General features: G+C 47.3%; 1 protein-coding gene across 6 annotated transcripts in view; it reads left to right on the forward strand.

The window, feature by feature from the left end:
• The window catches only part of LRRC34 (leucine rich repeat containing 34), a 327,003-nt gene that overhangs the window by 12,690 nt on the left and 299,391 nt on the right, over positions 1 to 14,922 (forward strand). For 5 of the 6 annotated variants that reach the window (XM_086944309.1, XM_086944306.1, XM_086944307.1 and 2 more), the window contains exons 2-3: positions 13,086 to 13,139; positions 14,103 to 14,171. The exons of the other annotated variant lie outside the window; for it this stretch is intronic. In XM_086944309.1, coding sequence (XP_086800435.1) covers positions 13,086 to 13,139; positions 14,103 to 14,171 — 123 coding nt within the window. The remainder of the gene's footprint in view (positions 1 to 13,085; positions 13,140 to 14,102; positions 14,172 to 14,922) is intronic. 6 annotated transcript variants of the gene reach the window in all.

Here is a 14,922-nt window from a genome sequence, read left to right on the forward strand (position 1 = left end):
AGAATATGAGCTGTCCGAATGTGAAACCTTTAGATCCAAGCAAATACAGCATGCCTTACAGTCGACTATCAGGGAGGTGGGCGAAATACCGGAGGCCTCTCCGCTGGCAGATAGACTGCTTACGGACCATATAGAGCGTAAGATAAAATTGCTTACCTATAGGAAGATGATCAGTAACTCTCCTGACCCAGTGAAGCGCCAATATGAGTGCTGGCGGATGGATCTGGTGGACCTAGAGGACGAGGACTGGCGAGATGCGCTGTCCTCCTCGCGAGAAGTTGCTATACCATCACGGCTGAGGCTAGTCCAGCTAAAAGTTCTACATAGAACATTCATCTCATGTACATCACTGGTCAGGGTGGGTAGAGGCAGCGATGCAGGGTGTGGAAGGAGATGTAGCGGGATAGGTACATTTTATCATACTCTCTGGGAATGTCCAATTATCCAGGTATACTGGATTGCAGTCAGTGGGTTGGTCAGCTAGGTGTGTGGTGTTACTCTGACTGTCACCCAAATATGTTTTCTCAATGTTTGGGAAGCCACAGATAGAACACCTTTGGACCAACTCTGGATTGCCACTGGGTTTATAATGGCCACGCATCATATTGTCTGTAAATGGGGTGTGTCCGAACCTCCGACCCAAGCAGAGTGGGAGTGAGACATCGATTGGTGCATGCTTGCTGAAAGGTCGGTCTGAGTGAACAGAGGATGCCCCAAGAAGTGGGAAAAGGTATGGGGAAAATGGAACACAATAGAGGCAACATTTGCACCTCCCCTTCAGTCCAGGGAGGTAGCCCAACATGGTTAATGCATGTAATAGATTTTCCTTTTTTAGCGTCAACTGTCGCTCTCTCCCCAAACATCAGGCAGACATTTTTGACTTTCTAATTGACCTGCAACCGGACGCCATGTTCCTAACTGAGACTTGGCTTACCAGCTGTTCAGGGCCTGATTTGGCTCGTGCCCTCCCCCCTAACTATGCCATTGTGAGGAAGGATAGAGAAGCCAGGGCAGGAGGCGGGATTGCCATCATATTTAAAAATTATTCTGCTTTAAATTCGACTCTCTCCCAATTCCAGACTGTGAAGCTGCTGCCTTCAAACTCACTTTAACTCCGCACTTCACCTTTTTTCTGGTATACTAGTGTACCGTCCCCCAGGACCGGCTGGCCCCTGGGTAACAAAGTTTCCTGATGCTATCTCCCCTCTGCTGCTGCAGGCAGCCAATTTCTCTGTCCTGGGTGATCTCAACCTCCACCTTGAGGATACTAGCTGTAACTCTGCCAGCACTTTGGTCTCTGACTTGGCAGCTATGAATATTCTTCTTTTAAATAATGGGCCCACACACAAAGCAGGTCATCTCCTTGATCCCATTTTTTCCAATTTATCTTCACTACAATGTAGTATATACACCCCTCTCTGTTGGACTGACCACTTCCTGGTAGGCTTCAGTTTTGAAATCCCCTGTTTTACACTTACCAACTGCTACATTTCTGCCACACCTTCCAGGAATTGGACAAAGCTTGATACTACAAAATTTAACTCTGTTATCTATAAGCCCTCCCACCTTTCACAATAATGTCACCTCTGATCTTGCAGCTTTTCAAGGATGGATTCAATTGGCCCTTGACATCTGTCTCCCCACCTCTGTGAGGAAGTTTAACAACCACCGCCCCTGGCCCCATGGTTCTAGACGAACTAAAGAAATAAAAAACCAAATGCAAACATTTGGAGGGTCGGTGGCGCAAGAACTATACAGTTGAAGCGAAACTGACCTATAAGTCAACCATACAGGCCTATCATTCCCTCTGTAGAGTTGCGCGAGCTAACCATGTTTCCGCATCTATTTTACAGGCAAATAACTGCCCCAAAACTTTTTTTAATATGGTCAAGGACCTATCCGGTTCAATCACCATACAACCCTCTCCCATGCTTAACTCTACACAATGCGAATTCTTTGTAAATAAAGTGGACACTGTGTTTGGATAACTGTCCATTAATGTGTCTCTCAAGAATCTTTGAGAGAGCAGGTAGAAGAGAGATAGGGCGAAAAAACAATGGGGAGAAGCCGAGGAGCAGGGGTAGAGTCGGCTTCTCCCCACTGTACCTGCTGACTGCCCTGAGACATATCCTGACAATTGCACCGGTATGACTAATGGGCCTACCCTGGAATCCTGGCCACTTTTGGACATGAAGGCACTCGTACATCATCTTGGCCATATTAAATCGGGATCCCCCTGTGATATACTGCCTATCTCAATTGTGCGACAAATTGAACCATCTTCACTCATTCATGTTCTCGAATTGCTTAACACCTCCTTAACGACCTCCACTTTTCCTCTAAGTTGGAAGCACGCAATGGTGGTCCCACTGTTTTTTCGCCCTATCTCTCTTCTACCTGCTCTCTCAAAGATTCTTGAGAGACACATTAATGGACAGTTATCCAAATTTATTGAGACAAACGGGCTACTTCATCCAACGCAATCCGGCTTTAGGACCGGTTATTCTACCGAGTCCACTTTGCTCGGAGTTACAGAAGCACTCCGTCAAAACATCGATGAGGGCAAGACCATGGCCTTAGTGCTACTTGACCTGAGCGCGGCCTTTGATACAGTCTCTCATACCGTGCTCCTTAACCCCTTCCATGCTCATGACGAGCTCAGCTCGTCATGAGGCACAGTTGAGCTGTGCTGATGACGAGCTGAGCTCGTCATGACACCAGCAAAATGGCAATTTCCAGCACAGGGGAAAAATAACCACAGCAGCGATGTGGTTAAGGCCCTCCATTGCTCGGGTGTCAGTGGGACCGCCCTGAGTTGGCTCTGCTCGTTCCTCTCTGATCGCGCCTTCCAGGACTTTTCATCTACCTCTAAATCCAAACCTCATCTCTTGCCCTTTGGGGTCCCCCAGGGCTCAATTCTCATCCCTCTGCTGTTTAATATCTATATCCGACCGCTGGCAGCTTTAGTGGAGGAATCTGGGTTGTTGCTTTTTTCATACGCTGATGACACCCAGATCCTCTTCTCTCTGCCATCCGATAAACAATTGTATTGTATTGTATTGTATATTGGATTTATATAGCGCTTATCACCCAGGGGTCTCTAAGTGCTTGCCTTGGGAACCCGTCCTGGCTTTTCCCTGTGAGACAGCCCCTACAGGGCATCCCCAAGGTGAAAGCCAGGCATCCCGCCGCGGGGGGCCGTTGTGGAGATTAAGCAAGCTTAATGCCCAGATTTGCAGAGTGTGAACCCATGATTAGGTCAGGCACCGAAGCGAGAATTATCGAGTCCGTGGACATTCGAGCTCAAGACCCTGCCGCGTCGGGAACTGAACCCTGGTCCCGGGTCTGACCTCTGCTTCAGGGTCTGCCTGCTCTAACCAGTGAGCCACGCTTCTCCACTTCGGCACTTAGATCTGGCCTCAGTAAAGTCATGGTTTGGATGAACGCCAATCTTTTGAAACTCAATGGCGACAAAACTGAGGTTCTGATCTTTGGCAAGGATTGCGGTCTCTGGGGCCCTCAACATTGGCCTCCAGAAATGGGTATGCTACCTCAGCCGGCTACTCAGGTGCGCAACCTTGGCTTAATCATGGATGACTCTCTCGCCATGCGGCAGCAAGTTACCAGCGTTGCTGCTACCTGTTTTACCATTTTGAAATGGCTAAAAAAGATTATGTGGATGCTCTCCTTTCATACCCAGCGTACTGTGCTCCAGGCCCTGGTGACTTCCAGGCTGGATTACGGTAATATTCTTTATCTGCGTGTCAACAAAGAAATATCTCGTAAACTACAGCGAGTACAAAATTCTGCCGCTAGATTACTCTCTCGAGTTCCCAAAATTGTCTCAGCTTCCAGGTCTTTGATCAATCTCCACTGGCTTTCAGTGGAGAACCGAGTCAAGTTTAAGGCCCTCACGTACATGTTCCGCATTAAGCATGCTAAGGCTCCCGACTATGTACAACAGCTGGCCACCCCCTACGTTCCCTCCCGCACTCTAAGCTCTTCTACTCAAGAGAAATTCCAAGTCCCGAGAGTTAGACTGGCTCGTATGGGAGGGCGTTCCTTCTCTTACCTCGGCCCCATTTTGTGGAATGCGCTTCCACTGCTACTCCGCCTACAAACTGACCTTCTTTCTTTCCGCAGATCTATCAAAACTTGGCTTTTCAGCCAATAGTCTCTTTCAGCCTCTGTTGTTTTTTCTGTCGGCGCTGGGAAACACCTTGGGGTAGCTGCGCGCTGTTATATAAATTTAAATAAAAATTAGCTGAATCTGTCGCGGGGGAGGGGTGAACATGGGATGACCAGTGACTATGAGACATTCAATTGTTTTATTTGATGTGTGCTGTTGTGTCTGTATTGAGAAATGCTGTACCATCAATGTTAAAATAAAGAGTTAACTAGTAAATGTACCCAGAAACTTTGCTGAGGCCAAGGCATCTAAGTTCATCTGCCCTGGAATTGGATGAGCATCAGTTCTAGTAACTTCATTGAGGCCTCTGTCGTCTACACAACACTTCATTTATCTTTTTCCACTCTTGGTGTGAGATTTTGGGACAAGGACTACTGGACTAGCCGCCCAGGGGCTATCTGAAGGCTCAATGATCCCCAATTCTAGCATCTTTTGGACCTCTGTCCTGATGCAGTCCCTGACATGGTCAGGCTGTCTGTAGATCTTACTTTTCACAGGCAGTCTGTCACCTGTGTCCACTTCTTGGGTACGAAATGAATGGGTACCCCAGGTGGAGAAACGTGGCTCAGGGGTTAGAGGCGGCAGACCCGGAAGCTGAGATCGGTCCTGGACCAGGGTTCAATTCCCCGCCCCGACGGGGGTTGGGCTCAATAATTCCACGGACTCGATAATTCTCGCTCCGGTGCCTACTCGACTCACGGGTTCACACTCTGCGACTCTGGGCAATAGCTTGCTTAATCTCCACAACGGCCCCTCGTGGCGGGATGCCTGGCTTTCACCTTGTGGATACCCTGCCGGGGTATCTTACAGGGGAATACCAGGACGGGTTCCCTAAGCAAGCGCATAGATGCCTGCGATGTGGGCGATTTGCGCTATATAAATACATGTACATTTACATTTACATTTAATTTGACTGGGTGTCACGGGGAACATGTGTCTGTACTGATGGAAGACTTTCCTTCAATCAGTCTGCTGTTGATCAGTGAGGCTGCCTGCCAAGGCTACTCCATCTACTGATCCATCATCAGGGTTCTGTGAGAGGAGATCGTGGAGAGGGCCACTCTCTTCCTCCTGTCCCTCATCAGTTGCCATGAGCAAGCCCATGTCAGCCCTTTCAACAAAAGGTTTCAGGAGGTTCACATGAAGTCCCCTATGGGGACTTCTTGGCGTACCTAGGTCCACCAGGAAGGCGACCTCACCTTTTTGTTCAAGGCTGGTGTGGGGTCCACTCCACTTATCTTGAAGAGCTGCTAGGGCCACGGGCTCCAACACCCACACTTTCTGACCTGGCTGGTAAGCAGTCAAGACAGCATTTTGGTCATGCCAAGCTTTCTGAGGTTCTTGGCTGTCCTCCAGGTTTTTGTTGGCCTTCTTCATGTACTCAGCCATGCGTGAACTCAGGCCAAGGATATAGTCCGCAATGTCCTGTTTAGAGGGTTTGAGAGGTTGCTCCCAACCTTCCTTCACTAGACTCAATGGACCCCTACCTGGATGTCCAAACAGAAGTTTAAATGGGCTGTAGCCAATCCCCTTCTGAGGAACCTCTCTGTAGACAAAGAGAAGTCAGGGTAGTAAGGCATCCTGTTTTCGCCTAAGCTTTTCTGGGAGTCCCATGATCATACCCTCAAGGGTATTGTTGAACCTTTCAACAAGCCCATTGCATTCTGGATGATGAAGTTGGTACCTCTGTCAGTTTAGACCTCTTTAGAGAAGCCCACTCTGGAAAAAATTCCCAGGAGGGTCCTTGCCACCATAGGAGCTGTGGTGGTTCCAAGGGGAATAGCTTCTGGGTACCTAGTGGCATGGTCCACCACCACTAGTATGTAACTGTGCCCAGATGCAGTTGGAGGGTTCTAGGGCCCAACAACGTCCATCCTTACCCTCTCAAAGGGAACCCCAACCACTGGAAGTGGAATTAAGGGGGCCTTTGTGGTTCCACCTGACTTACAGCTGGCTTGACAAGTGGCACAGGAGCGACAAAACTCCTTTGTGTCTTCAGACATATGGGGCTAGTGAAAGTGAGGGACACGTCTGTCCCAAGTCTTACTTTGATCTAAGTGGAGGGATATCATGTGTTAGGGAGAGTAGAAAACCTCTGAACGTCTGTGGTATTACAAACCTCCTGGTGGCACCAGGCTTTGGGGTCTACCTTCAGAGTATAAGAGTCCATCCTCCCAATAGATACTATGGGACCCACTGATGTTCCCTGCTTCCTCAGCAGCAGTTTGCTGTCTAAGGGCTTCAAGAGAGGGGCAGGAATGCTGATTCTAACTCAAATCTGCCCTGGAAGGCCCGCCTGCCCCCAAGACCTCTGCCTGGTCAGGCCTAAGCTCCTCTGGAACAGTTCCTTCACAGGGGATAAGATAATCTCCCTCATGAGACTGATCTCCACTGAGAGTTTGTGAGGAGGGCAATTTCTTACCCTTCCTGCTCCTTTTGGTGACAGCAAACACACTGGCAGAGATGCCCATCATCTCTGCATGAGTCCTGAACTCCACTTCAGACAAGGCGGAAGTTTCTAGATCATTGCCCAACAAACCATCTACAGGTAGGTCTGGAGATACCACAACCCTCTTATGTCCAGTCACCCCTACCCAGCTGAGGTTCACAACCGCCAAGGAATGGTCATCCCTGACATTGCTAGCGTTTGTGACTTGATACACTTATCCATGTATGACCTGTTCAGGGATACAAGTTTCTCTCTCACCATATTGACACTGGCCCCTGTATCCCCGTAAGCCATTGCTTCTTTTCCATTGATTAACAACTTGAATGATACAGCAATTCCCGCTTGGTGCTGAAGTCTTCAGATTTCCATTGTTCATGACGAGCTCAGCTCGTCATAAGCACACGACCAGTGTACTGCATGACGAGCTGAGCTTGTCATGAGCAGGGAAGGGGTTAAAGGCTGTTGTCTGTAGTTGCCCAAATTAGTGGGACTGACTAGTAAGGTGGCAAGATCCATGCCACCATCACAGACTAAGTCAGAACCTATCTCAGTACCCAAGGTTAACCCCACTAATCTCCTGTTTGCTAGGGGGGTGCCTTAGGGGCAGTGGTAGTAGAAGTAGTTCCCTTGACCTTTGAATAATCAATATCTTTTGTCCAATGGGTCTTCACCTTACAGAAGTAACACCAAGGTTTTTTTTTGCCTTTATTGGAATTTCGAGACTCACCCCTGGATGCAGGATTTTGGGGCCCTTCAGAAGACTCTTTCTTATCTTTGGCTTTGTCCCCACCATTATCCAGAGATTTAGAAGAATATTGCTTCTTCTAGTCTCCTCCATTACTATGGTTTTTCTGCTTAACCCTGGTGTGAACCCATTTGTCTGCCTTATTTCCCTATTCTTGGGGAGAGGTCAGATCAGAGTCCAGCAGGTACTGATGCAAAAGCTGGTTTTGACAATTATTAAGGATCTGCTCCCTCATAATCAAATTGTACAATCGTTGGTAGTCCTGCACCTTGCTTCCATAAAGCCAGCCTTCCAGAGACTTAATAGCACAGTCTAAAAAATCTACCCAGTCTTAGGTATGTACCTTCTGGGTGTCTCTGAACGTAATCCTATACTGTTCAGTGGTTAGCCAAACCCATCTATGAGAGCACTCTTCTTTACTAAGTAATTGTCAGCATCCTCTTCTCTAACAGTGAGGAGCTTATCTCTACATTTGTTAGCAAAGGAGAGCCACAAGATAGCTGCCAACTGCTCTCGAGGGACCCTCGGAACTTTGTAGGCCCTCTCCAAAGCAGTGATTCATTTATGGATATCATCTCCCTCCTGGTAAGGAAGGACTATCTTGTTCGGGTTCCTATGGTCAAAAGAAGTTTATCTGATTCTAGGAACACTGTTGCTGTCACCATGGGACTCTAGTCACAGTTTCTTCCTAGATTCCTGGATTTCTAGGGACTCTTTGTCAAGGGCCAACTGATCTTGCTTGAGTCAAGTCTTGCTTTCTCAAGTTCAAGCAGCTGGTACTCCTTGTCACAAGAGTTGTCCCTCCTACTAGATATAGAGATCCCTATAGAATGTCCTTAAGCATTGGATTCTCTAGAGGAGCATCTAGACCTCCTTGGTCTACTCTGGACTCTCCCAGGAGGAACAAAGGGAGACCCACTTTTGGAGCACCTTATGTGCCATCTGCACTATCCTCTGGGGGATCTGAGTTCTCCAGGTGGGAGTCATGATTCTCCTCTTTGTCAGGGTCAGAATTAAAATATAACGATATCCACTAATAGAGGGTAAGAGAGGGTCTATTATGTCCATCCCCACTCGGGTGATGGGTACATCTATTTTGGACAAGGGCATCATGTGCGCTCTGGGCAGTTTATATCTGCGAAACGTTTGGCAGGTAGGTCATTCTTTGCAGTAATTTTGTACTTGTTGAGAAACACCTGGACAGTAGAATTTATCTAAAATTGCCCGCTAGTTTTTTCCCCTCCCAAAATGACCTCCCAGAAGGTGACTGTGGGGAAAGCACAGGACCTTATCCCTAAAAGGGTGGGGATCAATAATTGGGCAGTATCCTTAGGGCCACCTTTTCTGTGCAACAACCCGTTGTGCACATAGATTTGGGGACTTACTTTTGTCCAGTCTTCCTGATCAACTGCTACCCACCAGGCCTTGTAGAATGAGGGATCCTCCCATTAAGCTGCCCTGAAATTGCGGTCATTATCCCAGACAAAATCCTCCACCTGGGTAGAAAAGACCTTTAAAGGGATTTGTCTTTTTTCCTCCCTTTGCTGTTTTCAACTTTTTCTCTGCGTGGCAGATTGTCATTCGTGGTTGTCCACATGAGAGAAAGGAGCAATAGTCCACCAATCATCTCCCTCCTTGCAGGTATCTTGCATAAAGGAATTGAGATGAGGATAATCGTTACCTATGATCATAGGTTCTGGTAGTTTGGGTATGAGACCCGCTTTGAGGGTAACAGCCGGTAGATCTCTGTGTTGTAGGCGTATTTCTGCTACGGGGTATCTTTCACTCTCCCCATGTACACATTGAATATTCTCTATTTCATGAGTTTGAAGAGTAGGATTGGGTAAGACTTGGGGCTGCATAACACTTTGCAGACATCCGGTGTCTACCAAGGCAATAACTAGTACATCATTAACGGATACCTCACAATCATAAGGGAGACGATTCCTCGCAGCATTATTATATAGGACTTGAGTCATTTCTGTTTCTTAGGGCACTTCCTTTTGAGGACTGAATCAATGTCAATAAGCTTTATTCGGTTGAAACAAAACAACCATAAAAGCACAATACAGTTATTAAAATACATTCATATCAATACATAATAAAAAGAAATACCATACAATAAGTTTACCACAATGTTACAAACGATTTTTGAGTAGTACGAAAAAAGTGCAGAGTGCATTAAAACAAGGGATTTCGTTCATTAAAAAAAGGGGAATACAGCCCTCATTCAATCAACATGTTATCAATCTAAACATAGCAGATTTCCTACACTTAATGCCACCTCCCCTGCAATAATCCTGGAGAAGCAATGACAATGGCAATAAGCAGCCCCAGGCATCAGAATTTTATGGTCAGACCCTTCGAGGATCGGGTCAGGTCAATACACCCGATCTGTATCTGAGTGTACAGAGAAGTAATTGCGAGTGAGTGGCTTGTAGTTGCTGAGTGTATGGCCATTATTGCCCCTACAGTGATTCCTTCCAGTCTTAAATCTTACTGGGGGCATGTATGCGGCTCTGGGGTAAAAATCTCTCAATTCCTTTAAGACTATTGGGCCGTCGCCCCTTTGCGGTTGCCACCCCAGTAGGTAAGGGACAACACGAGGATCCCTAAAGTTTACAAGAATCAGATCACCCGCTGTATCTTTAATTAGGGGACCCAACCATTTCACCCTTCTGACATTCAACATTTTTCCATCGATGTTTGGTGGAAGGGGCCTGTTCTTTGTTAGCCAAAAAGTTACCTTATTTGCCAGCTCAGTTTGTCCCTCAATCTTTTCAATACTTAATTCGGGCACGCCTGATAGGATACATACAAATGGGGCTGCCTCCGGCGGAAGATCAATTCGATTAATTTTTCTTTGCCTGTAGCCATTTTTGGGTGAAATCCTCTCTAGGGGCGTTGGAACTTTAGATGACCCTTCTCTTTTATCAGGGCTCTGTGGTGTTACCCTTTTTATTGTTGTCTGCCGAGTATTGGTTGGTAGAGGCTTTTTAAATTTTTTACGTGTGGATGACAGGGTAGTAGGAGTACTGCTTTGAGTCGAAGTTATTAGGAGATCGGCAGTGACTGCGGGTGCTACGTTGTTAGCTCTTACCAGGCTTTCTAAAAGGATAGCGTTAGCCTTCGTCGTCTCTTCTATATAGGTAACTTTTTCCCCTATTACCATACATTTTTTAACCATTGGGAATATTACAGATTTAACAATATGTTCAATCAATGCCAATGGGTCAGTTGGTAAGCAGGATAGGGGAGAATCAGAAATTGAGCATGCCCTAGGTGATTGCGGAGAATGGCTAGAGGCCAAGGGGGAACTTGCGTGCCGCTTTCTTTTAGTAGGGGGAGTCTGAGGGTAAGTTGTTATGGAAATACTATCTTTAGCTGTAGTTAGAGAGTGGCTTCCCCAGTGGGTTATTTTGGGGTTAGGTGGTATATTATGCTTAGGACTTATATTTGTTTGGGCACCTAGTTGTTCATATCCCTCTTGCATCCAGGTGTAATTGGTTTTACAAAGCGCATTAAGTTCTTCCAATAAGGATAGAGGTTGGCAGTAGTTAGTTGTCGCCAAAGGGGAATCACGACTGACATTTAGATTAACCGAACTACGGTTCCCGTGCCCCCCACGGGTGTTAGTATAATCTATGGCCCCTGTACCGGCCATAATGTAGATAGCTTTTATATATGAAAGTAAGACGATAACAACAGTTAACACCAGTGCTGGGCCAGTGTACAATGTCAAAAGTCTATTTCTGTAGGCCAAGTGTGAATCAAGACGGTCACTATTATCAGTCAATAAAGTTTACCTCCTTTGGCCAGTAAGAAGCAGGAAAGATGTGAAAGGGGGTGGCCCTGCCCTGCCTCCTCGTGCCTCTGAGGGCCACAGAGGGCCCGCCCTTTGCCCGGGCTTCGCCCCGGTCGTCGCCCCACGCGCGGTCCCGCGACGCAGGGACTGAAGTCCTTTAATCACGCCTCCTTGGGCGGAAATCCGCTGGTGCGCCGCTAGGGCGTCTGGGGGATGTAGTTTGTTGGCCCCTCACGGCCGGTGGAGCTGGTTTGCTGGGTCCGTGGGCAGGAGAAAAGGTACACTGTCCCCCTGTGCAGGAAGACGCTGTCCGCTGATTAAGCCCCCGAGTGCTGGTGAGCCCCCCGCTTTGCCGGGACTGAAGTCCTTTAATCACGCCTCCTTGGGCAGAAATCCGCTGGTGCGCCTCTAGGGCGTCTGGGGGATGTAGTTTGTTGGCCCCTCACGGCTGGTGGAGCTGGTTTGCTGGGTCCGTGGGCAGGAGAAAAGGTACACTGTCCCCTGTGCAGGAAGACGCTGTCCGCTGATTAAGCCCCCGAGTGCTGGTGAGGACCGAATCGTGCTATATGTCAGAATCTTCCACATTGGAAATGTGTGGTCTAGGTATGGTACTCTGCACTTCAGGACCAGGCAATAGAGTCAGATGACGAACAGGTACTGAACTTGGTCTTCTTCAGTTTGAATCATCCCTCCTTTTTTGTAGTTCCTGAGATTGACTTCAGGCATTAACTATTTCAACATCTCGTTCTAGAGTTAGATGGGTATGCTGTCTTACCCATTCCTGTATGGTAGGATGGATGAGGTGAGGTATTGCTCCAGGTATATCTTTTCCATTATGTCCTCCTTAGTTGCTGTGAGGGGTTTTATCCAACGGTCAGTTAAGTCTTTCACCCTGTAATAAAATGCCATGGGTATTTCTTGGGCTCCTTCTTTAAGATGATGCAATTTTATTCTGTAAGTTTCATCATCAAACCCCAATCGCTCCAGAATGTTCCTTTTATCTCAGTATCGGGAATAGTACTCAGATGGATTGTAACGCCCCCATTAACAAAGGATCTAGATATTGCCTCCATCCGTCAGCCAGCCAGGCTGCGGCCTGTGCCATGCTTTTGAAATTGTTAAAGAAAAAATATGGATCTTCTGCAGAACCACTGAGGGCAACGTGGTATGCCCTCTTTGTTGTCCCAGGGTATCGGCCAATCTTCCAATGGCTGTCTCCTGCATCGTATATTGTGTTGTCAGGGTCTTGTGTATTGCTTCCAGTGGAGTGGTGTGGCTCACTGGTTAGAGGCGGCAGACCCGAGAGCAGAGAACGGCCCGGGACCAGGGTTCGATTCACGACGCAGCAGGGTCTTGGACCAGGATCAGCAGACTCGATAATTCTCGCATCGGTGCCTACTCCAACCAGAGATCCCACTCGGCAACTCTGGGCATTAGCTTGCCTCATCTCCACAACGGCCCCTCACAAACGCCGGGGATGCCTGGTTTCACCTTGGAGACTCCCAGGAGGGACTATCTCACAGGGAAAGCCAGGACGGGTTCCCCAGCGGTCTATAGCACTACGAGGCCTGCGGTGCGGGTAGCAGTGCGCTTTACAAGACACACACAATTTACAATTTACAATCTTCCGCTGCTGTATTGAGGAATTTTTCCATCGCCTGCTCGGGCTTCTCATGGCTCTCATTCATCTTGTTCACCACCGCCTCCATGCTTCCAGATCCCACTTCTGACACCACTTGTGGTACTTTTAGGAGACTGGGCTGTATGTACAGACGTGGAGGCTTAATTTGTTTCTCAGTGGTGTCTTTTATTCAAAGTATTGCGATATTTATATACGTAAATGTTAATGAAAATCTCTTCAAATATTGATTTTCTGTCTTCTTCTTTTCTTCTCTAGGTCTTCAAGTGTGGCTGCGTTACCCGGATTGTCAGCGGAAAAAAGAAACGAGAAGTAAGTAACGATTCCAGAGATAATACCTAGAAGTCTGTCACCAACACATCTGGTGGTTAGGTAGGAAAAGAAGTAGTGTCCCAGTGAAGGCAACCGAAGGTTATTGTGTGACTGATCTGCCATTCACTAGACTTAAAAGATTAGTAGCGCCCCTTTTTTATGTTTCCTTTTTCCCTCCGTTCCTCATTTGAGAATTTAGAAGTATCAGAAGAGAAAAAAAAAAAATTATATATCCCGTATCTTGGGACTATTCAGGAAAGTCTAATCCGCGCGGTTTCCTATATAATAACCCTTTTCATGTATTTGCCTTCATCCCTACTCGTGTGGATACAATAGGGATTTCAATCTCCTTTTTTCTTTATAATTTTCCGCCCAGAGTATTTGGGACTTGTTGTCCTTATTGTGTATGTATGTTTAGTTATATGTTGGCATTTCCTTTTGGATTCAGATATTTGACTTGGGAAAATGTACACTGTTCTAATACACCCTCCCCCAACACTGCCTGTGTTCTGTATCCTTCCCACTCCCTCCTTCTCCTTCCCGATATATTCAAAATCTGGCCCGCTACTCACTTGCTCTGCCTTAACTGTCCAGAGTTTCACCGGCTACTCAGCATCTTTTGAGGATATGCACCAATCCTCCGGGTCTGACTCGACGTCCTCGTCCTCCAGACTGGGTCCGTTGAGATTCTCTGGGCCGGTGGTTTCCGCAGCGGTTTCCCTTTGAGATGGCCTCTTCTTCCACTCGGCAGGATTATTCTGGGCATTTCTTCCTTCCTCAGATTCCGTTCTGTCCTCCTGGGACCTTGCATCTGTGGTTCTTCTCCCCTTTTCCTGGGTTCGCGCCTCTGTTTTCTTTCCGCAGTTGCCCTTCCATTGGTTAGTTCCTTGGGTCTGTTTAAAGAGACAAGTCTCTTTTACTGATTCGTCAGTCTGCTTAATTTTCCTTTCTTTCCATTCCCAGGTCTTACAGTGTCGAGGACCTACAGCAAGAGCTCAGCAAGGCAGAGAACGGGCAGGAGAGGATCCCTAGGTATGTAAGTCCTCATGTCCCCCTTCCCCTACTTTGTTGGTACCAAGAAAACTCTCTTGGGGATATCTGGATAGGTAATCTGATTTGGTTTGCTGACTCCGGCCAACGATGGAGGGTATGAAAGCGAAATGGCTGAAGAGCCAAAAACCATCTAAGGACACGATCGTTGTTACTTTTATTTTATGCCATCCTTTCTAACGGAGCGATAAAAAAGGGGATGATGGACGGAGCAAATCAAACACTCACCTTAAGTCAAATGATCTGGGTTTAATCCATCACCATTCTTTAGCTCACTCCGCCACCCCAGTTCAGACATGGCCATATGCAAATCAGTCTGACCCTGTGCCTCATGGGAACAGTCCACGCGTATATACCCCCCAACTCCTCTCCAATGCGAGACCATCATATCAAATTGGTAAGCAGCTTCCTGCCCCTTTATAATAATCGGCATAACCGGCCCTTCACAAACCTAATCACGCACTATTTCCACAGTGATCCTTCCTTGAATCTCTCCAATTCCCTGAAGCGTCCGCTGTCTAAGAACCCGTAACTCTGAGGTAAGAATCACTTCCATCCCTCCCCAGCATTTGGTCGCTGATTGTCCGGTTTGATTAATTTTAACCTTGGCACCCTTTCATTAGGCTCCACGCCCTTAGCAATACCCAGGGCCATTCTCCGAGGCACCCCGGTTGTCTCATTGTACCTTCTCCTTTGGTAAATGCATACCCCTGGCCTGCCCCAGATTGCTCTG

The sequence above is a fragment of the Lissotriton vulgaris genome, chromosome 11 (assembly GCF_964263255.1).
Source record: "Lissotriton vulgaris chromosome 11, aLisVul1.2, whole genome shotgun sequence".
In the NCBI taxonomy this organism is placed as follows: Eukaryota; Metazoa; Chordata; class Amphibia; order Caudata; family Salamandridae; genus Lissotriton; species Lissotriton vulgaris.